The following is a 27,963-nucleotide window of genomic DNA, read 5'->3' as shown; positions in this document are numbered from 1 at the left end:
AGCGCCCCGCACCGCCCCCCGCCGGGACGCTGGGCAGCGCCTAGCGGGCCGGGCGGCGGCGCCTGGGCTGCAAGCAAGAGAGCGCGGGAGGGGCGCGGGGACGGCACGAGAGCGCCCCGCGACTCCGGCCTGAGCGGGGCCCCAGGCCGGCCGGCCTGCCTCACCATGCAGCCCCCGAGGTAGAGCCTGGACGGCGCCGAGGAGAGCGGAGCAGCGCGCAGCCCGCTCGCCCGCCTGAGACGGCCGTCCGGCCTCGCGCCTGCCTGCTCCCTCCAGCCCGGACCCCCCTGAAATATGTTCAGGGGCGCTTGGATGTGGCCCGGGAAAGACGCCGCCGCGCTGACTATCTGCTGCTGCTGCTGCTGCTGGGCTCCCAGGCCGAGCGACAAACCTTGCGCCGACTCCGAGCGGGCGCAGCGATGGCGACTGTCCCTGGCGTCCCTGCTCTTCTTCACCGTGCTGCTCGCTGACCATCTGTGGCTGTGCGCGGGGGCCCGGCCCCGAGCCAGGGAGCTGAGCAGCGCCATGCGGCCGCCCTGGGGGGCCGGCCGTGAGCGGCAGCCGGTGCCTCCTCGCTCAGTGCTGCCCCTGTCGCCGCCGCCGCCCAGTGCGCCCCCGGGCACCTGCGGCCCCCGATACAGCAACCTGACCAAAGCCGCCCCCGCCGCCGGTCCCGGGCCGGACTGCGGCGGCGTCCCAGAGCCCACGGGGCTGGACGCAGCTTGCACCAAATTGCAATCTTTGCAGAGACTTTTTGAACCGACTACCCCAGCCCCCCCTCTGCGGCCCCCTGACTCCCCTTCTCGTGCCCCGGCAGAGTTCCCCTCCGCCAAAAAAAACTTGCTCAAAGGCCACTTTCGGAACTTCACTCTCTCCTTTTGCGACACCTACACGGTCTGGGACTTGCTGCTGGGCATGGACCGCCCCGACAGCCTGGACTGCAGCCTGGACACCCTGCTGGGAGACCTGCTGGCCGTGGTGGCCAGCCCGGGCTCCGGGGCCTGGGAGGTGTGTAGCAACTGTATCGAGGCGTACCAGCGGCTCGACCGACATGCTCAGGAAAAATATGACGAGTTCGACCTCGTGCTGCATAAATACTTACAGGCAGAAGAGTACTCAATCCGGTCCTGCACGAAAGGCTGTAAGGTAGGGACTGGCGTCTGCAGCCACAACGGCTGCCTTGGCGGCCCGGCGGGAGCAGTGGTGGTGGGACCGGAGAAAAAAGGAGGTCTCCCCCTCTACCCCCCCTTCCCCTCATCACCCCTACCCTTCTCAGTGTGGTACTCTGAGTGCTACCTTGGGACCCTCCCCGGAGAAGGGGCCTCAGGGATTCAGGTCAGGTAACCACCTGACCAACTTCTATTAATTCTAGGATTGGGCGCCTTCCGACTGGGGCTTCCTGGTGCCCCGCCCCCGCACAAGGAAGGAAGGGTCACGGGGCTCTGGGCTGGTAAAGGGGTCGAAAGAGGGATCTGGCTCCCCCAGCCTCCATCCTCAGCCAGCAGTGCCCTCTTCCTTTCCTGGGCTGGAATTGAAGGTCCTGGGACTGGCTGGTGCAGGGGGAAGGCCAAAGGAGGGAGGAAGAATATTTGGCAACCTAACCCTCACCCTTTGGCCCCTGCCAATGGGTGAGAGGAGGGGCACTCCTGGTGGTGGGGCACACCAGACTGTTGACCTTATATGACCTGAGGTGGCTGGTCAGAGCCTAGGCAGGTGGAGCCCAGGGGTGCCTGTCTTCACCTAAGGAGGGAACCTGCCAGCTCCTCTTCCCTGACAAAAGGAGCTGAGAACAGGGCACAGCGGCTTGTGGGAGGGCCACTGAAGGTTGGTGCATTACAAAATTCCCAGTGCCTTCCCAGCACCCTGGGGTGGCGGTGGAGGGAAAGCTGGCTTTCTGGCTGCTGGGGACAGGCATCCAGAGGAGAGGTGAGGCCGCTGCGAACGGGCCTGCCTAGGGCAGAGCAGAGTGTTGAGAAACTTCTTGACCCTCAGCAGGGTCGTTCTGGACAGTAGGTGCATGGGAGCTGTAAACATTTGGGACGTGGTGCTATTGCCCTATTCGCTCAGCCTGGCCAGGTGGCCTGCCTTTGGGAGGAAAGAGAACAGCAAGGTCAAAGGGTCAAGTGACGAGGAAACCAGGTGGGGTGGTGGCATCACCCATCCTTGAGCTGGGGGCTGAGAGCGGGAGAGGGAGACAATTGCCTCCTAGCCTACCTCATCTCCCTCCAAGGCTTTGGGGAGGGGCAGAAAGTGCCCCTTTCCATCCAGTGTGACCTCTGTGGACTTCTGCAGGGTTCCGTGCTCTTGGAGGGCTCCTGAGGGATTTGGGCGGGGTGTTGGGGAGGAAAGGGGTAGCTCCTTGCTCCTGACTTCACTTTCTCATTCTCCTTTTTCCTGTTCTCGTAACCTAGCAGTCTCCCTCCCGGCTCCCTCAGCCTCAGCTGACTCACTGCCTCACTCACACTACCAAATGAGACATTCCACTTCTTAAAGGTATACAGACAGATAGACACACACACACACACACACACGCACACTGCCATACACCACCACCCCAGGCAAAGTCACACAGAGATACAGACAGGTCGTCACACCTACAAACAGTGCCGTAGAAGCAGACACTGTGTTCACACACACGCACATCTTCCCAAGATGTCAGAGACACACAGGCAGAAGTACTGTCACATGAAGAAGGGCACATTTTGTCATATAGAGACACACACCCTCAGCCACAAATACGCACACTCAGTGGGAGCAGAAGGACGTGGTCCACTAGCAGATGGAATAACAGATGTCTGACTTTTGTGACCCTCCCTCCAACCCCATGGCCCGACTGTTTTTTCCCCTCAATCACCAGGAGGAATGAGAGACCACGCCACAACTTTCCCATGGGGTTTTCTCCATGTTATAGTTGGCTTCAAGCTCTGTCTGGTCCTGCGCTAAATCATAATCCCTCATGTTGACTATTTTTACCAAGCAGTTTAATGTAGGAGAAAGACAACTGGTCTCTTGGATTCAGGAAGCCTTATCACCTCTACCACTTGTTAGCAGTGTGACCTTGGGCTTGTCACTTCACTGCTCTAAGCTTTCATTTCCTCATTTGTGAAACAGGGTAGTAATCCTTGCTCTGCCCACGTCCTGAGTTTTTTGTGAAATTTAAGTGGGAAGAGGTAGCTGATAGCAGTTTGTAATAGTAATATGACACCCGACATTGATGTAATGCTAAGGGTTTTCAACCTCTCTCACATATGAGATCACAACTGCCCATGGAGGCTGGTAATACTAGCGCCATCATCCCCATTTCACAGATGAGGAAACTGGGGTGCAGGGGGATCGAGCAGTTTGCCCTAAGGTCACTCAGCTAATGAACAGGAGTGCCAGGTCTCCAACCCACAAGTTCTGCTACTAAGCCCATGCTTTGCCGTGGCCTCCCATCACCCAATGGCCAGGGCCCTCCCTCCTCTCCTTTGTCTCCTTGTCACTGTCGCTCTCTCCCTCTCCCTCTTCAGTGAACTCCGCCTGATGCCTGCTCTCTTGCTGCCTGCTGTGCCAGGTGAAGGGCAGTGCCAGCTTTACAGCTTTCTTCCTGTCTTTCCCACCTCTCTCCGGTGCTCTCTCCCTCAACTGAGGCCTAGACCCACAGGGCTCTCGACTCCAGCTGGATTATTGGCACTAAGGGAAAAGACAGCCCTGCTCTCCTCCCTCCTGCAGCCCCTCTCTCTTCACCCCATCACCCCACCTTTATCCCAGGCCTTTTGTGCTGATCCCAGAACCTGCCCCTGGGCTCCAAGCTCTCCTGTCCAGTCCCTACCCTAAGTGGGATCCCTTGAAGATGATGCCCCATCCTCAAAGCTTCTCCTGGGTGGAGAGCCCACAGCCCCAGGCCAGGATGAAGAGGCTTCCTCTGCTTCTGGAAACTGAGCCAGCAGCCTCTGCTTCAGGGCCAGGTGACTCCTGTCTCTGGGGCCCTGTCTTGGGTGTCTCAGTCAGATCGTCCCTGGGCAACTCCAGAAACCCTGTTCTCTCCCTTTGCAATGTCTGCCCCTGTTTTGGGCCCCACAGGGCCCCACGAATCATACCTGTCCTCAGTGCTGCCTGTGACACCTCCCAATTTAGTACCAGCTGCGACATTTCCTTAAAGTGCGACTGACTTCCTCTTGCACAGCAGGGTGATGTTACCCTTAGGCAGGCCCATCCCCACCCTGGCCTCCCCCAACGCCTGGGGCCATGCTTTACCCCTCCCTTATCTCCCTGTGCACACTCCCCCAAAGCCCTTACCCCCTCCTCCCCTTGGCCCTCCTGGCCCTGCCTTGGGTTACTGGACAACCACTTCACTCCCCCACAGCTCTCCATCCTCCCAGCCCTGCCATGCCCCTGCCTGATGCTGATTGCCTCTTCCCCCACCTCTGCCCCTTGCCTACTCTAAATTCAGGACATTCTGATTCGGGGGAGTGGTGGAGATGGGAACAAAACCCTGGCCTCTTCTCTCACTGCTGTGATCCAAGAGGGGATAGAAGCCCAAGAGAAGGACAGTTCTCAGCTCTCCTACCAACCATAGGGCCACATCAATAAAGGTTAGCACCAAGGAAGGGTGTGATACTTTGGCGCTATTCTGGACAGCCCAAACCCACCTGGCAGACTGTGTGTTTGGTCCTGGGTCTCACACTGAGTAGGCTGGGAGGAGGCTGGAACCCAAGTTCTCCTGGACAGAATTGAAGGAGCTGTTTCACCTGGAGAAGAGGAGACTCAGGAGGACGTGGTCTCTGACTTTAGACCTCAGAAGAGTTGCCATGGTGCAAAAGAAGAAGCATGTCCTGCTTAGCCCCAGAGGGACGTCCTAGTCAGAAAGTTCTGGATTCAAACCCAGCTCTTTTATTTATTACCTGTGTGACCTTGAGCCAGGAACTTCAACTCTCTGAGCCTCACTTTTCTCATCTGTAAAATGGAGCAAATTTAGCTAATTTATCCTAACAGCCCTGTGAGGCCATTATTAATGAGAAGTCTACACAGTACCTCAGCCTGCACATCAGAGTTGCTCAGTTAACAGTTTTTTCCTTCCAAAGATGGAATAGACTGCCTTAGAAGGATGTGAGCCCCTGCTTCCAGAAAACGCCTGGCGTGATTCAGGCAGACCCCTGGAGGAAATGCTGTGGAGATGACTCTAACTCCAGATTGTGGGGGGGGGGGGGGGGGAGTTGGACCAGGTGACCTCTGAGGTCTCTTTCAGCCCAGAGTTTAGGCTGGTATGCAGAGCCTGCTCCCCGAATTGGCTAGGAAGGGCTGGGGAAGGAGGCCTAACACCCACACATGGGGGAGGGACTGCCAGAGCCAGCTCCTTGCCTTCTGCCCATACCCATTGGGGCCCTGCTCTTCCTCCACTCCGGCTGGCAGCTGTTTCTGCCTCGCCGCCTTCCTCTCTCCTCCCGCCTGCCACAGCTTTCCTGCCAGGCAGGACTCCCAGGCTAACACTGGTGCTGAGAGCGGGGAGCGCAGGGCACTGGGCAAAGGGCAGGAGCCCGTAGTCGGCCAGTGGACCCTGTTGTCGTGCAAACCTGCAGGCAATGAGCAGTTGGCCTCCCTGACCCAGGGTTCTTGCAGGCAGAAGGGTGCCCTGGTCCCTGTTTGGGGGTGGAGGAAGTGGGAGGCAGTCAAGAAGTGACCTCCTGGCAACCATGGCAAAGCCTCCCCTGGGGAGAGGCCTCCAGATCCACAGAAGCTCATTGTCCAGGAATGTGAGCACTGGGCGTCTGGGAAGGGGCAGGGACAGAGGAGAGGCAATGTTTATAGCTCAGACAAGGAAATAGTGGATTAAACATGGGAGTGGGAAAGTGGCTCATGCTGCCCACACCTCTCCAGACTCCTTCACCCTCACCCTGACCTACCTCACTCCGAACCCCCATATTCCTCCCAAGTTTTAGCCAACACCCAACACCCCCATCCACATACCAGTGACCCCACAACCTTTCCAATCTTCTACTAGAAAATCACCCTAGACCCTTCCGAAACCACACCCCACACCTCACTCTAATCCTTACCCCTACACCCACGTTCTCCCAACCCCTGCTTCTCCCAACAGTTACCTTCACCCATTCCCCTTTCCCCCACTTCCCGCACTGTTTCTCTCTAATGGGCCACCCTTTCCCATCTCCCCTCCCACTCCATTCCCCTCATCTCCCACCTCTACCTCACACCCCTCCCAACCTTTACCCCATGTCCCTACCCTCTTCTGGCCTCCTCCCCCAAACCCCCCTGGTGCTGCATCTCTTGCCCTTGACACCCCATTCTTCACCTCCCTTTTCCCCGTCCCTCCTCCTGCCCCGCTTTCATCTTCTGATCCCCCCTTCTCCTGTCCCCTTTCTCCCTCCCGCCCCCGTCTCCCTCTCTGCTCTTTTTCTCCTCCCTCCCTTCTCCCCTCCCTACTCAGGGTGGACACGTGCATGTGTGCATGCACACACACTTAGACACATAGACACACACTCACACAGTCTTCTTCAGGGCTACTCCCCATCCTTCCCACAGGCTGGTGCCTGACTACTATAGTCACCATAGCAACGGGAACCTCCAGGAAGGATACACTGGTATCTCCTGAAGGTGGGGGTGGGGGAAGTTAGTTAGAGAAAGGGAGCCCAGGAGCCTCCCACCTAATCTCATGGTCCGGCTGGAAGAGTCTGCTGAACACAGTGGAGGTAGGGGTAAGGAAAGGGAGGACAGGGAGTGGGTCTGAGATTAAAGGAAGATCAAGGATCTCTGAACACATCACAAGCATGAGAGGGTGCATGTGGGTCTCCTCCCCAGGCATTGGTACCTCAGAGAAAGGGTACACCCACCCTTGCATGTGTGGGTGGGTATGTAAGACAACACCTCAGGCTCAAGGGTGGGAGTTTGCCCTAGAAAAACTTTTCCCTCAGGGCAGTTCCTTTGTGTTCCCACCCTCTGAGGCTGTGTGCCTGCTGTGTGCCCATGCAGACTGGGCATCAAACCTGCCCCCCCCCCGACTCATGTCTCAGCCACATGCTGATTCCAGCTACAGGTGTTTCCTGAAAAGCTATGAGCAGCTTCTGAGGGGTCTAGACAAATATGGGCCTCCAGAAGCACCATTCTCAGATGCTGACCTGGGAGGTCTCTGGGGAATGGGTATGTAGTGTTCCTGTGGTTACAGGCACACAGACCAGAGTGTGTGCAGGTGGCCAGGGACACTGGACCAGACTTCCCTTCCTGGGCATAAGAAGGGGTTCAGAAAAGCCTGAATTTTTGACACCTTGAGCCAGTTGGTGCTTAGAGGGGAGAGCAAGGGTAGCAGGCGAGCTGTAGCTGGCCCTGGGGGGTGGGAGGAAGGAGATAATATGGAGTGGCAGGGGCTGCCAGGGACAAAGCTCCTACTTATGGATTCTGGAGACAGGAGCTGGAACCTGAGCCACAAGTCATTGGGCCAGAAGGCTAGGCAGGCTGACCCCAAAGAATGGGGTGAGAAAGGGAAAGGGGGAAAGAAAATTGCAAGCTTTTGAGTGCCTGGGAGATACCAGGGGCTTTATATGCGTCCATGAACTCATTTAATCCTGACAGCCATCCTAGCAGGCAGGTACTAGGATTCCCGATTTTACAGATGAGACAACTGAGGCTCAGTCAGGTGGAGTGACCTACCCAGGCCACAGAACTAAAAGGTAGAAGGACTGGGATACAAACCCCGGTCTGTCTGTTCTTTTGCCAGTGCACAGATGTATAAAGAAAATGTTACTAATCTCTCCAGCTGTCAGAGGAATGTCCAGCTGACTACTGAGTGACTGCGGTGAGAAGCCGGACTGACTAGAGGGGAGGTCAAGCAGAACCTATTGGCAGCTTGTAGGGACCACCTGGAGTAACTCAGATCCAAAGTGGAGACCCACCAACATCCTCTTTGTTCAATACCCCAGTCTCTTGTCCTTGAGACCAGGTGACAGTTACTGGTATCCTCTTGGGATAGTGGCAGAGGATGGGCGTGAGAAAGGGAGGTGTTCGCTCCCTCTTTTTTCTGCAGGCTCGGAAAGGAGGTGGGAGGAGCTGGGCTCCTCATGCCTAGAGGGAGTGTATCTCTTATATTCTCAGCATCAATCTGCTGGAAAGACTAACCAGGGCAGGAAGGGAGAAGGTCCCCTAGGCAGGCCTAGTGCAGGCCTGAGCCCCACCCAGCACCTGCTGGGAGAGCTGGGAGGGGAAACAGGGAGACCTTGTCACCCCTGAGCCTGCTGAGGCCTGGTCTGGGCTTTGGACATGCAGCTCCCATGCGTGGGTTTTGGGGAGCCCTGGCCTGGGATGGCTAGGCTTCTCCTGGGGGTAGAAGGAAGTGTCAGCTCACCGGGTTCTGCCTGCAGAGGGATGTGTGGTAATGGTGGGTGTTACCATTGTTTTCTGTCTTTTCATTTGGTTTCTGGCAGATGCTTGGCTACCTGGCTGATCTGTGAAAGGTGAGCTTATCTGCTTGGTGTTGAACTCAACTAAAACTATCAACCAAGTTAAGCCTTCAGAATTAGTATAGATACAGAATCTGTTAAAAGTACCATTTTTTTTCAATTACGAAAAAAATGGTCTTTGAGAAATTTTGGAAAATAAAAGTATAACAGGAAAAATGTCCCAGAGACACTCCTAATGTTACCGTGTATTTTCTCCTAATACGTCTTTTTCATGGCATATATATATATATTAGTTACATATATATGTATACATGTATATATTAGTTTTTATTGTGGTAAAATATACATAACATAAAATTTACCATTTTAACTACTTTCAAGTATACAATTCAGTGGCATTTAGTACATTTGCAATGTTGTACAATTATCACCATGATCCATTTCTAAAACGTTTTCATTTTCCTAAACAGAAACTCTGTACCCATCAAACGATAACTCTCCATTCCTCCCTCCCCAGCCCCAGTAACCTTTATTCTACTTTCTATCTCTATGAGTTTGACTATTCCAGGTACCTCATTTAAGTGGAATTATACACTATTTGTCCTTTGGTGTCTGGCTTATTTCATTTAACTTTTTCAAGGTTCATCCATGTTGTAGTATGGATCAGCACTTCATTCCTTTTTATGGTTGAAAATATTCCATTGCCTGGATATACCACATTGTGTTTACCATTCATCTCTATGGACTCTTGGTGCTTCTCACGTTTGGACAATTATGAATAAAACTGCTGTGAATATTCATGGAGGAATTTTTGTGTGGACATACGTTTTCATTGCCGTCCACCTTTTGGCTATTGTGAATAGTGTTGTTATGAACATTGGTGTACAAGTATCTGTTTGAATCCCTGCTTTCAATTCTTTTGGATCTATGCCTAGATATGGACATGCTGGATCGCATGGGAATTTTATGTTTACCTGTTCGAGGAACTGCATAACTGTTTCCCACAGCGCTGCACCGTTTTACATTCTTACCAGCAAAGCACAAGGGCTCCAATTTCTCCACATGCTCGCCAACACTTATTGTTTTTCACTTTTTTGGTAATAGCCATCCTAACAGATGTGACTATATATTTTTACATGGTGGAAATCATAGTTTTTTACCCTGCTCTTTTTAACTTGTTGTTGAAGTTATACTGAGTATCTTTCCATGTAATTAAATATTCATAAACGTCATTCTTGGTGAGTGTACAATATTCCATCACATGAATGTAGTGCAATTTATTTAACTAGTCACCTATTGTTAGATATTTACTTTACTTCCAACTTCTACTGTTATAAATAATGCTGTGATGAAGATCTTTGCTCATAAATCTTTGTCAGATCTATGATTCTTTTTTCCTAATAATGTTATCTTAACCATTTTTTCTTATTTCTCTGCTTTGCTGAGTTTCTTAAATAACAAAATAATGCATGCTCGTTGTACCAAATCTAACAATACAGAGGTTTATAAAGAAAACATGAGCAGTCATCCTCTTCCCTCCCCTCGCAGGCCCACTGCCCTGAGGTCACTGATGTTAACAATTTGATGTGTATCCTTCCACCCCTCTCTCTGAGCTTACATAAACATCGGCACACAAAATGACTTTTTCTTTCCTTTATTTTGCATACAAATGGAAGCATAAACATTAAGTCTGCAGGATGAACATTTGGGACTAATCTTACAGAATCAAAGAGTAGTAACCTTTTTAAGGCTTTCAACCTACAAATGTCTTTCCTACCAAATTTCTCTCCAAAAGGTTTATTCTAGTTTATACCCTCACCCAAAGTGTGAACTAACTTACCACCCTTTGCCAGTCTTGAGTATCCTGTTTTTAAAGCTTTACTAATTTGGAGTTGAAAAATGGTCTAGCATTGGCTTTTAATTTGAATTTCTTAGGTCAAACATTCGTTTTTCTCATTTATAGGCCATTTGTATTGCCTACTTTGTGAATTCTCTTCATGTCTTGTGTTTTTCTTATTGATTTGCATGTACTCTTTTATACGTATTAATAATTTCAACCTTGTTATGATCACATTTGTAACAGGTTTTTTCCATCTGTTAATTGAATCTTAGAGCTGAAAGGAGGGAATGAGAAAGAAAGGAACTATCCGAGGCACTTTCTATATACTTTATCTCACTTAATTCTTACATCTGCCTTGTGAAGAACAAATATATTCATCCCCATTTTACACAGGAGAAGACAGGCTCAGCGGTTAAGTAACTAGCTCAAGGTCATCCAGCTAGTAAGAGTTGGAGCTAGGATTTGAATCCAGGTCAAATCCAGGTATTTGATTGCCAGAAGGCAATGGTACTACCCAATCTGTGCCAGTGTAATTATACTGCAGGTAAAGCTTTGTGCTAGTTGCTTTACAGATATCATTTACAGAAAAGTAAGGATAGGCGCTTTTGTTATCTCCGTTTTGCATATAAAGAAAAGTGTAGATCAGGGAATTTAAGTAACTTGCTTGAGGTTAAGTAACTGGTCAGAGCAGACCTGGGGTTTGACCGCAGGTCTGTTTGAGTGTAAAGATGTTTGACCTTGTCTTCTCCCTGTACATGCTGCCCCCTTAGGACCATCTTCTTGGTCCCAATTGAGGCCCAGAGAGGGAAAGTACTTTGCTCACAGTTACATAGCAAATTAGTGGTTGAGTCCCTGCCTCCTTACAGGTGACTTGTCCGAGTTCACACAGCTAGTTATTGGCAGAGCCAGAATCTGAACCCAGCTCTAGCTAACTCTCCATCTGCCTGGAGAAAAGGCTTTGCGAGGAAGAACATTTATGGAGCAAGCTGGGGAGAAGGAGCAATTAATTAGGTAGAGTGTGTAGCTACTCTGAGACCTTTCTGAAGGAATGGACTCTGGCATTGGAGTCTTCCAGGGCAAGGCAGTTCCAGAAGCCCCTAAATGATAGGACCTGGGACAGGAGAACTGTGTCCGAAGGCAAGAAAACCTTTCTACAAGGAGACAGCTCCCTCCCTTCGTCAGTTGCCAAAGATTAGAGCAGGAAGAGTGAGCCTCAGGCTCTGGGTATGAAGCTGGTGGGTTTGGAAGAAATAAAGCAGCAGTTGCCTCTTTTCAACATCTCCATTTCCCAGGGGCTTGTGTGTGTGTGTGTGTGTGTGTGTGTGTGTGTGTGTCTTTAGAGGAAAGAGGGGAGTGCTTTGATAGGGGAATGGAAATGGCATTTGTAGCCCCTAGTACCCAAATGTTCTTTGCTTCACACCCCCTTACAAAGAAAACCTTACTCAGATAGGGAATGGGCTGAGTACACTGATTTTAGAAGGTCACTCTCCCATCCAGTCCTAGAAATCTCTCCCAAACTTGCAATTCCATCAAAAAGATTTGTTTGAGTAACAAACTAATTACTTCAACAGTGATAGTGAAATGGATGGACCATCCAGGGGGCAATATGGCATATAAGAGCTTGGGCGCTGGGGCCGGCCCGGTGGCGCAGCGGTTAAGTGTGCACGTTCCGCTTTGGCAGGCAGCCTGGGGTTCGCCGGTTTGGATCCCGGGTGTGGACATGGCACAGCTTGGCAAGCCATGCTGTGTTGGCGTCTCACATATAAAGCAGAGGAAGATGGGCACGGATGTGAGCTCAGGGCCAGCCTTCCTCAGCAAAAAAGAAAAAAAAGAGGAGGATTGGCACCAGATGTTAGCTCAGGGCTAATCTTCCTCAAAAAAAAAAAAAAAAAGAGCTTGGGCACTGAAGTCCAGGGAAACCTGGCTTCAAATTCCAGTTCGAAATCTGTCTTCTCAATAAAATAGTTGTTCAGACCTTGAACATATTCCTTCATCTCTCTTGGAACCTCATTTTCTTCACATATGAAACTAAGAAATAGGGTCATTATGAGGCTTAAATGACATACAACATGCTAATCTCTTAAGAGCACAGCACCTGTGAGATGGAACGTGCTCAAGAAATGGTAATCACCATTATTATTATTGGCTGTGTGGCCTTGGTCAAGTTATTTAAACTCTCTGGTCCCTCCTGTCCTCACCTGTAAATATGTCTCCACCTTAGGGGGTGGCTGTGAGGATTCAATGAGTTAATAAATGTCAGTTGCTTAGAACAGAGCCTGGCATATAGTTAGTACTTAATAAATGGTAGGTATTATTCTTCTCATCTTAATTAGATGTTTTTAATCCAAATGACTGCCTAATACTCGAGATTGACAACACTGGGGTGAACTGCTTAGGAGAAGGGAAAGGTAATTTGGGAGCGGGAGGTGAAGTGTCTGGCGTGGGGGTGGGAAGTTAGGAGCCAGAGGGCAACTGGAGAGATTCTACGAGTGAGGGCACAAAGACATGCTTAGGAGGGGGAGGGAAGAGGCAGAGATGGAAGGACTCCAAAGCCTTGATTTACCTCCTCCCCAGAGACCAAGCACAGCTGACAGGTCTTTTTATCAGGTCTCTGTTCTCACCAGGCTCTCATCTGTCTAGCAAGGCACCATGTTTGGGGAAAGAGGTAAGGCAAGGGTAACTAGCTGGTTTCGTGATGATCCTTGCAGAAGGCTGGAGAATGCTTCCTGGGCCTGAGCCCAGGACTAGCAGTGTGTGGCAGACAGCTGTGCCTGGGAGGGAGCAGTGGGATTTTATGCTACACACATCTGTATGCAGCCCAAAGGAAGCTATGGTTGTCACTGTCACACTAGCACCATTCCTGTGGTGGCCTGCGCAACCATTGGGCATGGAAGACTCCAAAACTCCCTCCTCTCATCTTAGTTCCTCTCTTTGGCTATGGGACTACTCATTAGGTCTGTTGGCCTATTACGCTTACCTGGCCCAAGCCCACGGCCCAGACGGTGGCAATGGAGTGGATGATCGAGGACCAGGCAGTGCAGGGCCTGGGGCCGTAGGGCTGAATCTGGCGAGGTTGGGCAGGTCAAATCTTGGGGATTTTGTTTCATTGTTTTTGAGGTTCATGGCTGCAGATCAGTTTATATTTTTACTTTATTTGCATTCTATCAAAGTAATATATGTTGATAATTTTAGAAGACATGTAAGCTACATATATATACACACTCTTCAGAGTTAAACACTTGAAGCTCTCTTAGCTTTTTCTTGTCATATTTATTTCCACATGTCTAATGGTATGCCAATATTCCTATTTCTTGACTTTTTTGTTTTAAATATCTATTGACTTAATGCACACATAAATACACACATATACATATATACACGTGTATATCATCCCATATATATGTGTGTGTATGTATATATATATATATATATCTCCTTGTAGCTTGTACCTGTCTTTTAAATTATACATATAACAATATATATAATTTAATATCTTTTAAATGATAAATATAGATCTCAATGCTTATAATTAAAACAGAAGCCCTCTGCTCCACCCCTGAGCCTCACTCTTGAGAGTGAAATACTTCTAATTCTCTTAGCTGTTTCTTCTGATATTTACCTCCACATCTCTAAACAGCATGCCGATACTATTTCTTGATTTTTTTTAAACATAAGTTTATTATCATCTGTATTTTGTTTTATTAATTTATTTTTTATTTTTCCTTCTTCTCCCCAAAGCCCCCTGGTACCTAGTTGTATATTCTTAGTTGTGGGTCCTTCTAGTTGTGGCATGTGGGATGCCACCTCAGCATGGCTTGACGAGCAGTGCCTTGTCTGCGCCCAGGATCCGAACTGGCGAAACCCTGGGCCGCCAAAATGGAGCGTGCAAACTTAACCAGTCGGCCACGGGGCTGGCCCCCTCTTTCTTGATTTTTTTTCTGTTTTAAATATCTATTGACTTTTTATTTTATTAGAGGAGGACTAAACTCTCTTACTAGCAGGACGACATGCATAAACATACTTCCCTTCCCCTCATACATCCAGTATTGGACTATCACAATTTCTGGCTTTAACAGTATTTCATGGTTATACTATTAGGATTATAAATATTGTTCACAGCTGAGTCACGTAGAATACTGTGATTACATTTCCTTCCTTGGTCAACTTGTTTTTCTGAGTTAATAATTGCCTCTTTTTTTCTGTTTGCTTCGTTTTCTCTGACTTTTTTGCTAATGCATCTCCAATTTCTTCATCAGAGCTGTAAAATTCATGCAAACACATTACACAACCCATTGCTTCCACCTTTCTCTTGGAGCTCTCCACTTTGCTCCAATCTAGGCTAGTTGCTGGCGACTCGGTTTTCAAGTGATTGGATTTCAAGTACTTAGCAAGCACCTCTTCTGATACCTAGCTCCATCTGAAACCCTGAAAGGAGAGCAGTGCACAGATAAGTAAGATACAATTCCTGTCCTCAGGGAGGTTACAGTCTCAAGGATGTTTAATTTATACAGGTGTCTCACCAGAAGGCTTGAGCTCCATGCAGGGCCTTTTATCTAGGCTGTGTCTTTGATACCATACTCCAGGCAGGCCTTCCCTTCTCCATCTCCAGTGATTTACCAGGAGAATACAATACAGTCCCCCAGAGAGCAAACGTGGTCTTGGGCTGCATTAACAGAAGCAGAGCTTCTAGGACAGGAGGGCTGATACTCCTACTTGACTCTGTGTTGATAAACTCTATCTGGGGATTGCATTCAGTCGCAAGGGACATAGAAAAATAGGAATTTGTCTAAATATGAACGACCAGAATAGATGACAGAACTGGAAACCATATCCCAAGAAATAGTTGAAAAAACTGGGACTGTTTCTTGGAAGAGTAGTCTGCATATATCTATCTCCCTTTTTCTTCCGTCACATTCCTTTTTAAATTGGCTACAGTTTGGTTTCTGTCCCCACTGCTCCACTGAAACCGCTCCCACCATGCTGAGACTGCCAGCGGGATTCCTGTCTAAGTCCTTATCTGCTGACCGCTCCCTATTCTTTGAAAGTCTCTCTTCCTCTAATTTACAGAATGCCACTCTCTTCTGTTTCTCCTTCAATCTCTTAAACCACTCCTCCGTCTTCATCAGATTCCTTTCCTCCACATACCCCTTAAATGTTAGTGTTTTCCAGGGATTCACTCTTGATCCTTTTCTCTTTGTGGTCACTCTCCCTAGACAATATCATCTACTTCCTTGGCTTCCACTATTGCTTTATCAGTCAGGGTGAGCTAGGTTATGCTGTAGTAACAAACAACTCCCACATATCAGAGGCATAACACAACAAATAGTTCTTGCTCACAATACATGTCCCAAACAGGTCAACAGGGAGCATTTGCTCATGATAGCCACCAAGAGACCCAAGCTAGTAGAGGGTCCATTTCAACACTGCTTCCCCAGTCAGTAGCAGAGGGAAGAGAATGTGGCAAAGCACACACCAGCTCTTAAAGCTTCTCCCCAGAAGTGACCCATGTCACTTTAACTCGCATTTCATTGGCCAAAGTAAGTCATATGGCCATGCCTAACTTCAAAGGGTATGGAAAAGTAGAGTCCTACTATGTTCCTAACGATTAAGCCCTTAACCCTCGATGACACCCAAACCTTTCTCTCTAGCCAAGACCCTCCTTTTGAGCTCAGACCATTATGTCCAACTGCCTCCTTGACATTTCTACCTAGCCGACCCACATATACTTCAAAGTCAACATGACTAAAAACTGAATTGATAGTCTTCACCCCCAAATCTGCCCCTCCTCCTGCTTTGCCTTCCTTAATGAATGAAACTACTATTCATCCTGCTACCCAAGCCCAAAACCTGATAGTCATCCCGGACCCCTCCCTTCCTTCATTCCCCATATCCATAAGTCATCCTGTTGATTCTACCTTCTTGATATCTCTTCTCACATCCACCTCCTCCTCTCCATTTTTTAACTCTGTGGCTACTCCCTTAGTTAAGGTCCCCATCATCTCTCATTCAGATTATTGCAATAGTTTCCTAACTGGTCTCTCTACCTCCAGTCTTGATGCCTACACTCCATCACCCACACTTTCAGACGTAAGTATGAAAAGTTAGTCACAGAAGTAATAAGCAATCTTTTAAAAAGCAATTATTTAAAACTCATTAGGGACTGGCCCGGTAGCGCAGCGGTTAAGTGCATATGTTCTGCTTTGGTGGCCCGGGATTTGCTGGTTCGGGTCCCGGGTGTGGACATGGCACCGCTTGGCAAGCCATGCTGTGGCAGGTGTCCCACATATAAAGTAGAGGAAGATGGGCACAGATGTTAGCTCAGGGCCAGTCTTCCTCAGCAAAAAGAGGAGGATTGGCAGCAGTTAGCTCAGGGCTAATCTTCCTCAAAAAAATCAAAATAAAAAAATAAAACTCATTAAAGGGTCTCCATTGCCTATAAGATGAAGCTCAGCTCCTCCTCAGCATCCAGAGCATATCATATATAGGCATGGCCTTCCTCTGCAGCCTAACCTCCTCTCCCGTCATGCCCCGCTTTGCACCTTCTAACTATGCTAAACTACCTACAGTGTCTGAACCCAGCACTATTGCGCACCTCCAAGCCTTTATGCCTGCTGATTCCTTTGCTTGAAGTGCACTTATTCCCACCCGATTCTACCTAGTGAATTTCTACTCATTTTTTCCAAGCCCGAACTCAAGCCTCTCCCACGTGGAGGTATTTTCCTGCCCTTCAGCCCTCAAATCACAATTGATCACTCCTCCTTTTATGCTACCACTGTACGAAGTACATTCTACTTATCACAGTGACTTATAATGATTGATTCACATGGGTGTCTCTCCTGATCCTTGAAGATAGCAATCTTGTCTTACTCATCTCTGTTATCTGTAGCTCTCCAGCACAGTACCAGGCACTCAGAAGATGTTCAGAAAGTGATTATTGCATGGACGAATGAATGGGAAGACCTGATTCAGGGAAGTTTACAAATACCTGCTGGGCTGGCATGGGGGGGCAGGAAGCCAACTGCTGTGTATGACCCCAGAAGAGCTAGTAGGAGCCACGAGTAAAGCCAGAGAGAGGCATTATCTCAGCTCAAAAGAAGGAAGAACGTCTTTAACTGCTAGAGCTGTCTGAAGATATGGGCTGCCCTGGGAGAGTGAGCGCCCTGTGACAAGGGGTTTACAATCAGTAACTGGATAGCGCTTGGGAGTGGAAATTGCAGCAGCAGATAGGGAGGTGGAGGGATGACTCACAGTCCCCTCCATTCTGGAGTGGTCATGAACCTGCCTCCTCTGTGCACCCGATTGGCGTGGATCATCTAGGCTCCTTAAGATCTGCCCCTGCATTAGGGACACTGCTTCTTCGTTAACCAGGCTGCCTCTGGTCAAGCCAGGCCCAGCCAGCCACTGGCCCTTGAGCAGGTGGCCTAAGAGGCTTGGAGGTATGGGGCCCTCTGGAGCTACCCTGGCTCTGGGTTCTTACCCACCTCTCTAGCCATCCCCCCCCCCACCTTTCCTCCAGGCCAGGCCAGGCCACTTTGACTCATGACTGCTCATTCTCAGAAGCGGGAAAGCTGTTACTTATTTTTACAGCCACCTAAGTAAAGCCGATCCATCCAGCTGGATTTGCCCTGTAATGCCTCTAATCCCAGTCTGACTCTGCCAATCCCAATGAACTACTGCTGTCCCCAGAGTTATGTCCATGATCTCCTTACCTGGGTTGGAGAGACTGACTTTGACCTTACTGTGTTTTGATCCAACTCTTTGAAAGCCCAGAATCAGGAATAGGAGCATGTGGCACTTTTCAGACCCTGCTGAGGAGGTCCCTCATGCAATTCTAGGTGTGCTGATGGATACAGCGCAAAGAGGCATTGGATTGGTCATCAGAGTATCTCCTTTCCAATCCTGGCTTTGTAGTTGATTTCTTGCATGCCTCTGACTTGGCTAAATCAATCCCCTTTTCTGGGCCTCAGTTTCCCCCTAGGTAAAATCTGGGAGTGGGTGGTTACTTGTGCGCTATAGACAATGAGTTTCATCCCCAGCCCAGTCCAGCTTGCTGCTCTGCCTCCACAGCCTCTGCAGCTGCAGCTCCTGGCCGAGGGTCCCAGGGGACATTAAGAAGACAAGCAGCCATGAAGAGAAGGTCCAGAGGGAGGATTTGGAGGGGGAAACAGGCCCTAGGGAAGGAAGCGAGCTGGAATCCAAGAAGGAAACTGCTGACTTCCTGGTTGGCAAGAACTGAAGCCCTCCTTTCTGGAGGCTGTTCCAGCCCCAAAACCAAGGAGTCCAGGAGGCCTCCTCTCTAAACCCTCTGGCTCTGGGTCTTGGCTTTGGGCTGTGTGTATATGCACTTGCGTGCATTCATGCGGCACCCTGACGACTAGAAGTCAGGTGCTTCTTTCTAGAGGAACGAAGGGACAAGAAGGGACGAGAATGCCCTGGCCAGGGCTACAAGCAGGGAGCAGGAGGGTAAGGCTCTCCAGGTGCTCCCATTCCTCCATAAACTGGCAGCTGCAGAGCCCAGGATGGGTAGGGATCTCCCTCATCCTGCCCGCTCCCATTTCAAGAGTGACTTAACAGCCCAGCTGGGAGGAGGGGTGGGACAGCCTTCTCAGCTTCCTTTTTGGGTTAATTGGTGTTCTCTATAGTTACTCCCTGCTTCCTTCCCCTCCCAGTTCCCATAGCAACTGGGCTGCAGCAGCCAGAACTTGATTGAGCCCAGCGGTGGCCTACTGAGGTGGGAAAGGGGGTTCTGGAGGGAAAGGAGGGCATTGCCGGGTCAAGGCTTCCCACCCCACCCATCCTCCTTGGCCACCTCAAGAGTCCAGGATGATTAAGCTCAGGGGACAGGGCGTGATAGAGAAAGCTTTGCAGCGAGGGCTGGAGTTTGAAGAGCCTGAAAGCCCAGAACAGGCCTAGTTCTCCTCAGCTCTCCTCCCCTCTGCGCACCCCTGTGTCCTGCCCTCTGAGTTTGGAGTTTGCAGTCACTGGTAGGATTGTCCAGTAGGAAGAACCCTGGAATTGGAATGAGGAAACCAGGTTTCAAGTTCCTCCCTCTGCCACTATTTTATATGACAGTAGACTAGTCCTTCCCTCTATTCTGGGCCTCAGTTTCCTCTTCTATAAAATGATGAAGTAGGACTAAGCTGATAGTTCTCTGCATATTAAAATTACCTGAGGTGTTTCGAAAAACTACAGATGTGTGGGCCCACCCACAAGGCTTCTGACTTAGTTGGTCTGGAGTGTGATGTGAGCCAAGCAGGAGCATTTTTAAAAGATTCTCTGAGTGATTCTAATATGCAGCCAGAGTTGACAAACTAGAACAAAAGATCTCCGAGGGGCTCCCGATTGACTGTTGTCTGGTTCTGAGACGTTGCTTCCTTTTCCCTGCATGGCCCACCTCCAGCAAGCCCCATAGCTCCCCTAGCCCTGGCTCCCCCGGCTCTTCCTCCTCCTTGTGGATGAGTGCCCAGCCCCCTGTGACTGCCCGAACAACCTGGCCCCCCGGCTCCGTCCTAACGCTGATGAGATGGGCAAGCTACTTAGGCCCGGCTAGGGAAGAGAGCTGCAGAGACTGTCAGGCTTGCTGCCCAGGTGGTAGCGCTGAGAAGCAGACTTTTTACCTGAGAAGGACCCCAGGCCACCTTTGAAGCAGGTGGGCCAGCAATTCCCTCAGCTGGCCGCCTGTGGGGCCAAGGAAGTGGGTTACCTCTCAGACCCCTGTAGCTCTTCTTCCTCCTTTCCCCTCATTAGCTCCTTGCCTGTTTCTGCCTCACCACCCACAGGCCTGGTGTCTTCCTTGGGCAATCTGCTCACCCACTTGTTGCCATGGTGACTCTGGCTAGGGGTGTGGGGCCTGAGGGAGGGTCGTCTTATTAAGGAGAAAGGCCACACTCCTACTGTCAGGCCACCCCTCTCCCCACCTCCACCTCCCTCTCTCCCCACCTTGACCCCTTCCCGCCCTCTCTCCCAAAGCAGATGAGGGGAGTGCCCAGCCATCATAGCCTGTTATTAGGCTAATTGCAGTTGCCTTGGAGGAGGGCCAGAACTCCACTGGGGCCTCCTCACCTAGGAGCAGGAATATTGAACTGGAAGAGTCCAGGAAGAATCCCACAGGGGTCTCTGAGCCCCACTGGTGGAAGAGGGGGCAGTTCCACACAGTTTGGGTTGAGGGTTGAGGTGGACTCTGGGTCCAGTCTGCAGAGATCAGGGCAGAAGCTGTGGACAGAGGCTCATCTTGGCACTCTGAGGCCCAAAAGATAGAAGGGGGTCTCTGAGGTACTGCGGCCCTTGGCTCTTGAGAGTTCCTTTTCTTTCCTGCCTTACTTTTCTTTCTTTCTCCTCCGCTCCTTCTGCTCTCTTACCCCTCTTTCTTACCCCTGCTTTCTTATACTCACCTCTTCCTCAACCCCCTTTATTCCCCTGCTCACTCTTACCTTCTTCTTTCTTACTCCCTCTTTCTTTTCACAGACCCCTCTTACCCACTCTTATGCCCCCCACCCTCTTATCCCCCTGCTCTTTCTTACCCTTCATCTTCTCTCAGCCTCACTGCACCCCTTTACCTCCCTTACACCCTCCATCTCTTATTCCCCCACTCGTTCTCCCCAGCCCTGTGATTTTGTTTGTTTTGTTTTTGTTTTTTGGTGAGGAAGATTAGCCCTGAGCTAACATCTGTTGCCAATCCCACTCTTTTTTTGCTTGAGGAAGACTAGCCCTGAGCTAACATCTGTGCCAGTCTTCCTCCACTTTATACGTGGGTCGCTGCCACAGCATGGCTGACAGGTGGTGTAGGTCCATGCCTGGGATCCGAACCCATGAACCCAGGCCGCCAAAGCGGAGTGTGCCAAACTTAACCATGGTGCCACGGGGCAGCCCCTCCCCACCCTATTTTTCCTACCTCCACTTTTACCACCATTTCTTTTTTTTTAAAGATTTTATTTTTCCTTTTTCTCCCCAAAGCCCCCACGTACATACTTGTGTATTTTTAGTTGTGGGTCCTTCTAGTTGTGGCATGTGGGACGCCGTCTCAGCATGGCTTGATGAGTGGTGCCATGTCTATGCCCAGGATTTGAACCAGTGAAACCCTGGGCTGCCGAAATGGAGCACGTGAACTTAACCACTTGGCCACGGGGCTGGCCCCCTATTACCACCATTTCTTAACCTCTCTTTCTTACACACCTCCTCCCTTGTACTCCCTTACCCCACTGCCACTGTGCCTACCCCTTAGCCCCTTCCAGCTCCCTCTTACCCTGCCTCTTACCTTCACTTGTTCTTTTCCACCTTCCTTTCACTCCCTTCTCATTCCTTTGCACATACCTTTTATCCCAATAATTTCACTTTTATGGGTTTATATAAATTAAATTTAACACAAGTGTGCAAGAGACATGTGTACAAAGATATTCACTAAAGCATTGTTTATAATAATGAAAACGTGGAAATAACTTAAATGTTCATCCGCAGGAGATTGGTACCCTTTCTGCCCCATTCATACAAAATCATTCTCTGTTCGTTTAGCACACCATGCATTCACTCACCTTCAGACCTTTGCTTAAGCTGTTGCCTCAGCCTAGAATGCCCTTTTATCTCATCTCTACCCATCCCATCTAAAATCCTACTTTGAGTCCAAGCCCAACTATTATCCTGCACTGAAATCTTTCCCAGCTTCTCTATTTGCTTCCCTCAAATGGTCAGTGGTTTAACCTCTCCTATAGTATAAAGCATATGCCATAAATTCAAGTGAGATGTGTCTACCCATGAAACTGGAATTTCTCTGAGGGTAGGGACATGTCTTCATTTACTCGTCCTATTCATTTGATCAACTGACATTTTTTACATATGTTGTGCTGAGTATGCAATGGTCAGTAAGACGAACTGGTGTCTGCTTTCATGCATCTCACATTTTAGTGAGGTTGACAGAGAAAAACAAAACAAGGATGCAGACAAAGTCATATTTGTGGTGAAGAAACAATTAAGAAAAAGAACACAGAGAGAACATCCTCTAGCGACATTAGTCAGGGAGACCCACTCTGCAGAGGTGACATCTAAACTGAGACCTGAAAGATGAGAAGGACATAACCATGCCAAAAGTGGAGGGAAGAGCCTTCCAGGCCAAGGGAACAGCATATGCCAAGGCCCCGAGGTGGGAAGAAGTAGGGCATCTTCGAGGAAAAGAAAGAAAACCTCTGCATGTGGAACATGATGAGCTTGAAGGGAGAGGTAGAGAATGAGGTTGGAGAGATAGACAGGGGCCAAGTTATCCAGGGGCTTCAAGTCTGTGACCAAAAGTTTGGGTTTTATTCTAAACGCATTGAAGGGTTTGAAGCAAGGGAGTAACATGATCCCATGGCAGTTTGAGATTGCTCTTACTCCTGTGTAAGCAGTGGATTGGAAAGAGCAAGAGTGGAGGTGAGGAGGCCAGATAAGAGACTGTCATCCAGGTGACAGATGACAGTGGCCTATGCAAAGTTGTGGAAGTGGAGTGAGACTTGTCACGCCTTGCTGAGGGACTGCATGCAGGGAGACAGTGAAAGAGAAATGAAGGCTGACACCCAGGTTCTGGCTTGAATACTTGGGGGGATGGTCGTGGCAGTGAACTGGGATGGTCAAGACTTGGGGGTGAGGGCAGATTTGGAGCAAAAAAAAAAAAATCAAGAACTTCATTTGAAGATTTAGGACATGTTAACTGTGAGATGCCAGTGATGTCTCAAAGTCCCAAGGTGTCCCTCCACAGGGGGTTGGGGGTTGATTTGTACCACCACCCGCCAGCACTTCCCTGCTTCAGAAAAGGCTGGCATGGGATTGCACTGCTGAAGTCCATGTTCCCGGTGGAGTTATTTGTATTTTAGTGTAAACGGTTAAAATCAGTGTAAGAAGCTCTGACCATGTTGCTCAGGGTGTCGTTGAAAGGCCTCCAGCAGCAGAATGACCGAGACCCATGTTCAAAATGCACATTCCTGAGCTCCCCTCATTCCTCTTGAAGCTGAAGTGGAGGGGCCATCTGCATGTTTTACAAGCAGCCCAGGGGATCCTGAGGCACAATGAAGTCTGAGAGCCATTGCTGTGAGGAGCAACTGTGAAAAGGTGCCCTGAAGATCCGAGGACTGGATGTGGGCAGGGCTCTAACCCTGTGTCTGAGAGTTGCCTGGACAGCCTGTTGAAATGCAGGTGCTGACTTGGCAGGTCTGGGGCCAGGCCTGGGGTCCCGGTCTGTACTTTCAGTAGCAAGGAGCTAGATCAGTGGTTCTCAATGGGAGATGATTTTGCCCCCCAGGGGACATTTGGCAATGGCCGAGGACATTTTTTGGTTGTCACAATTGAGGGGGAGGGAGGAGGATACAAGTGGCAACTACTGGGTAGAGGTAGGGGATGCTGCTCAATATCCTACAATACGCATGACAGCTCCCACTCCAGAGAATTATCCAGTTCAAGATGTCAGTAGCATCACCGTTGAGAAACTCTGGGCTTGATGAAAGCCAAAGAGTATAGAGCAAGGAAGCTTTCTCAGCTGGGCCCCAGTACCGGGTAGGAGTGGGCTCGATGAGGGACAGGAGGCAGACCCGTGAAGTGAAACTGCAAAGCAAAGTTTCTGAATGAAACGCGGTGTCTGTTCCACACCAGGGCTGAAGCCAACAGGACAGAGCATGGATTAAGTAGAGCTTGAAGGCACATGTGGTACCTGGGAAGGCAAATTTTTATTAACAATAACCCCTCACATTTGTATTGCACTTTAGAGTCTACAGAACATTTTCATATGTGTCCTATTGTTTGATGCACACAACACCCTAATGAGGTAGGGCAAGGATTATTCTCTCCATCTTTTTCTTGAATTTAGAAACTTAATATCATCAGCCAAAGAAATGTTTGCTGAATTGAACGGAACTGAAATTTACCTCATTATAGGTGACCTCAGACAAGTCAGGACACCTCTTTGGGCCAACTGTAAAATGGTAGGATTGGATGGGATGATTGGTAAAGCTCTTTCCAGCACAGACATAGGAGTAATTTTGTGATTTTACCAACGAACAAATTAAGTCTTGGATGACTGCAGACTGGGGGACTCAGGAGTCCTGGCTGTGAGATAGGAGATCTTAGGATAGGATGTAGTGGTCTTGACCCAAACCCTCTTTCTTCTCCACCCCCTGGATCCTGGGGTTGGGTTGGTGAGCACATCACCCCCTCCCCCATAGACTATAAGTACATCCTTCCTCATTCCTTTCCTCGGAGGTGGGAAGGGGCTGGCGCCTGGGCTGATGCTCTTTCCTCTCCCCACAGGCTGTCTACAAGGCCTGGCTATGCTCAGAATACTTCAGCGTGACCCAGCAGGAATGCCAGCGCTGGGTGCCCTGCAAGCAATACTGCCTGGAGGTGCAGACCCGGTGCCCCTTTATACTCCCCGACAATGAGGAAATGGTGTACGGAGGGCTCCCTGGCTTTATCTGTACAGGTAAAGGCAGGGCACTGGGGAGGAGGGAGGAGGCCGGGGGCCCAGGGCAGGCATCAGATCGGGGGTGTGGGAGCAGGGAGGACAACAGAGAAGTCAGGTTAGAAGAAGGTTAGGGGCTGGAGGAGTGGGCAGCGAGGTCCCCAGGCTGGGATAGGACCAGGTGGAATAGGAGCAAAGAACAGAGTGGCCATCTCTGTCTAGAACTTGCCCGGCCAGGGAGTTAGCCCAGAGAAACCATCTGGGATCCCTGGGAGAGAACTGTCTAGAAAGGGAAGGTTCTAACGGGCAGGGGGAAAGGAGTCTTGGGCAGGGCTATCGGAGCAGTCAGCTTTGAAAAATCTCCTCTCTAGGAAGGGCATATCCATCCGCGCCCGCCCCTTGGCACCCCACCACACCTTCCTTATCCATTGGCAGGGTTGCTGGATACTTCGCCAAGGCGGCCGGAAACCAAGTGCTGTGACGTGCAGTGGGTCTCCTGTGAGTCGGAGAAGAAGAAGTTCAAGGAGTCTGAGGCCCCCAAAACCCACCACCAGCAATTCCACCACTCCTATTTCCACCACTATCACCAACAGTACCACCACTACCACCCCCGCCATGACCCCCCAGGCCGAATCAGCCACAAGCCCTCCCTGCTGCCGGTCTCTGGGGGCTCCCGCCTCAGCCCCAGCAGGATCCGGCTCTATGTCCTTGTTCTCATGCTCCTCCATACCATGGTGTCCTTCTCCAGCAACCAGGGGGGTGGGGGACTGGGGCTGGAGGCACTGCCTGCCCTAGATGAGGGCCTGACTCGGGAAGAGTGACAGCAGGGAGGGAGGACAGACCTCCACCACATACTGACAGCAGCTCCAGCCCCCCCAGGTGGAGGGGGAGGGGGCTCCTCCCATGGGAGGTGTAGGACCAGGTGGGGGGCGGGGGGAAATGGGGGACCACACATCACCCCCAACCTACCCCCACCCCAAAAGCAGCTCCACCAGAAGGGCCAGAGGGCCCCAGGGAGCTGCAAACTCATCCGGGAGAAAAAGGCAGGAGCAGCAGGCGCCCCCTCCCGGGCCCCCATCTATGGGGCTTAGCAAAAAAAGGGGGGGGAGTGGGGGCTGGAAATGCCCACCCCTGCCGAGAGCCTTGACCCTAGGGAAGGGGGCTGCTCACTCAGCCTTGGCCCTGCAGGGAATGTTGGGGGGCACGGAGGGGAGAAGCTCTTTCACCCCCCACATTCCTTTTGTTGCCACGATCCTTAATTCCCTCCTGCCCATACCCCTACAGGCAATGGCAGACGGTGCAGTGGCCCTCCTCCCACTCCAGCGCACCTTGCCCCACGTGGGGCCGCCACAGGGAAGTGCCAGGCTGGGAGATGAGGTGCGCACAGTGGCAGCTAGGTCAGGGCCGCATTGAAGCTGTGCCCCGTCATGCTACACGATGAGGGGTAAGAACGGGGTGCAGAATGAGTGGTGAGAGAGAGTGGAGATAGGAAAAAGGGAGAGGAGGGGAGAGTTGTGGGCGAAGGGCTTAGAGAGATGGCGGAACGGGCTCTTGCCACCTGGCTTTGGGATCACCGTTGAGGCAGGCTCGAGAACAGCTCCCCGAATCAGAAAGGGTTGCAGATAGAGTCCTCTGGGGAAAGAGCACAGGAACTGGGTTGGTGGGCCTCAGAACAGAAGGCTGAGGGTGCGTGGTCAGACTGCTGCTCTCTGAAGGGCCATAACTTACAGAAGGTGCACACACTCCCAAGGGCCGCTCTTGCCCTGGAGATCTTGGCCTTGGGGCCAAAGACGTTTCCATTTCTGATCTCCATGGGGAGGAGGGACTTAAGCCCAAGTGGGTCAGGCCTGGCCTGGGTCCCCATACTCCCCCATCTTGTCCTAGCCCAGGCCTCCATGAAGGAGAACCTGGTGGCATTGCCCCAGGGCTTTCCAGAGATGAGCCTCCCCCATCCCCACCCTGTCGCTGTCCCCAGCCTACCAAAGAGTATTCATCCCTTCCCATCCCTGACCCCGTGGGTTACTATCTCAGTTGTGGAACAACCAGACCCCCCTCACCCTGTAGCAAGTCCCCTGATCCAACCACCCCTGCCCCTTGCTGGAGAAAGTCAAAAGACTGGCAAGAGGACCCTCTGAATAAAGATGATGTGCTGTCGTCCCTTGGCTGAGAGACTTGAACTGTTTAGTCAGGCGAGAGGGCTGAACGAGAGAAGAGGCATCGAGAGCCCCTTGGGGGCCATTAGCCTTGTGCTGATCTCCTGGGAGTAGAAGGCCATATTGCCTGGGACATCACAAAAAGGCAACAGCAGCAGACAAGAAAGGGAGCCAGAATTGTGTTCTGGGGACAGGCCAAAGGGCTTTCAGTGCCGGAAGGGCCTGTGTCCTAGGACGTGATGCCAGCGAGTTAAGGGGAGGGGTGGACCTGGAGCTGCATTAGGTGAAACTAAGAAGGGGATGGGGAGGAGACAGCTGGAATTAGTTGGCTAGGGGATAAATGGGAGACCCCCCAAGTAGAGAGGGAATCATTCAGGGGCCTCAGCTGGGTCCCAAATAGGCTTTGTGAGACTGGGGAGTCCTTCCCTGCCAGTTTGCTCCTTTCTCACAGTGTGTCCCCCTCCCCTCACCCCTGTGCCCTGCCCACACACTCCTGTTTGGCCCTCAGCACTTCGGGCCTAGCCACATGCCCCATCCCTAGAGTGCTCTTTTCAGCTGGGGAGGGGAAGAGGTGCTGGCTCCTTTCCAGAGATGCTTATGTAGACGTGAGAGACCCTAGGTACTGCCTTCTAACTCCTGCATCCTCAGGAGGGGAAAAGGGACTGGGAAGTAAGGGGGGACCTTAGGGCCCCAGGGAATGGACCCTTGGAGACTCCCATCTTCTCTTCCTCTTCACCAAGTGCCCAGGAGACCCCTGGCTCAGACCAGCCCAGGGCCTTGCCCAGTGGCAGAGGAAAGGGGCACCTCACTCCACGTCGAAGTCATTTGACTGTCCGTATCCACCCCGCCATCCCGATCCCCTACCCCTCCAGCTGCCCCTGCCCTCCGTCACAGGCAGCAGAGCTGGGCGGCTTTCTTATGCCATTTTCTACACTGTGCTTCATGAGTAGGACTTTCTTGCACTAGTTCCTATGACTGAGTCTCCAAGCTGGATTCCTAGTAGTCCCCGTCCCTTCCTCCCTCACCCGGCTCTGATTCAGTTGTCCCCCTTCCCCTGCCTCTGTGTTTCGGTGAGAGTCTCTGTATGTGTACTGCTTTCTGTTTTGTTGCATTGTGGGGCAGAGGCCTCTCTGCTCTTGTTCAACCCCATAAAGAAATAAATGGTAA

At 50.8% G+C, this 27,963-nt stretch overlaps 1 protein-coding gene across 1 annotated transcript; it reads left to right on the top strand.

Annotated features, from left to right (window-relative positions):
- The first annotated feature begins 293 nt into the window (after positions 1–293).
- Positions 294–27,963, top strand: NALF2 (NALCN channel auxiliary factor 2). Its single transcript, XM_046674113.1, has 3 exons — positions 294–1,146; positions 24,493–24,664; positions 25,079–27,963. Exons 1-3 carry the CDS (start codon positions 295–297, stop codon positions 25,462–25,464), a joined length of 1,410 nt encoding a protein of 469 aa, XP_046530069.1. The 5' UTR covers position 294; the 3' UTR covers positions 25,465–27,963.

The sequence above is a fragment of the Equus quagga genome, chromosome 10 (assembly GCF_021613505.1).
Source record: "Equus quagga isolate Etosha38 chromosome 10, UCLA_HA_Equagga_1.0, whole genome shotgun sequence".
NCBI classification, from domain to species: domain Eukaryota; kingdom Metazoa; phylum Chordata; class Mammalia; order Perissodactyla; family Equidae; genus Equus; species Equus quagga.
Note: the sequence above shows the minus strand (reverse complement) of the source record. Positions and strands in the feature narration are given on the sequence as shown.

Excerpts from the sequence above, each read along its gene's own strand:
- NALF2 (XM_046674113.1), top strand. The coding sequence starts at position 295 with ATGTTCAGGGGCGCTTGGATGTGGCCCGGGAAAGACGCCGCCGCGCTG. Across the intron at positions 1,147-24,492 it reads CCTGCACGAAAGGCTGTAAG|GCTGTCTACAAGGCCTGGCT; the intron begins GTAGGGACTGGC and ends CTCTCCCCACAG. Across the intron at positions 24,665-25,078 it reads CCCTGGCTTTATCTGTACAG|GGTTGCTGGATACTTCGCCA; the intron begins GTAAAGGCAGGG and ends ATCCATTGGCAG.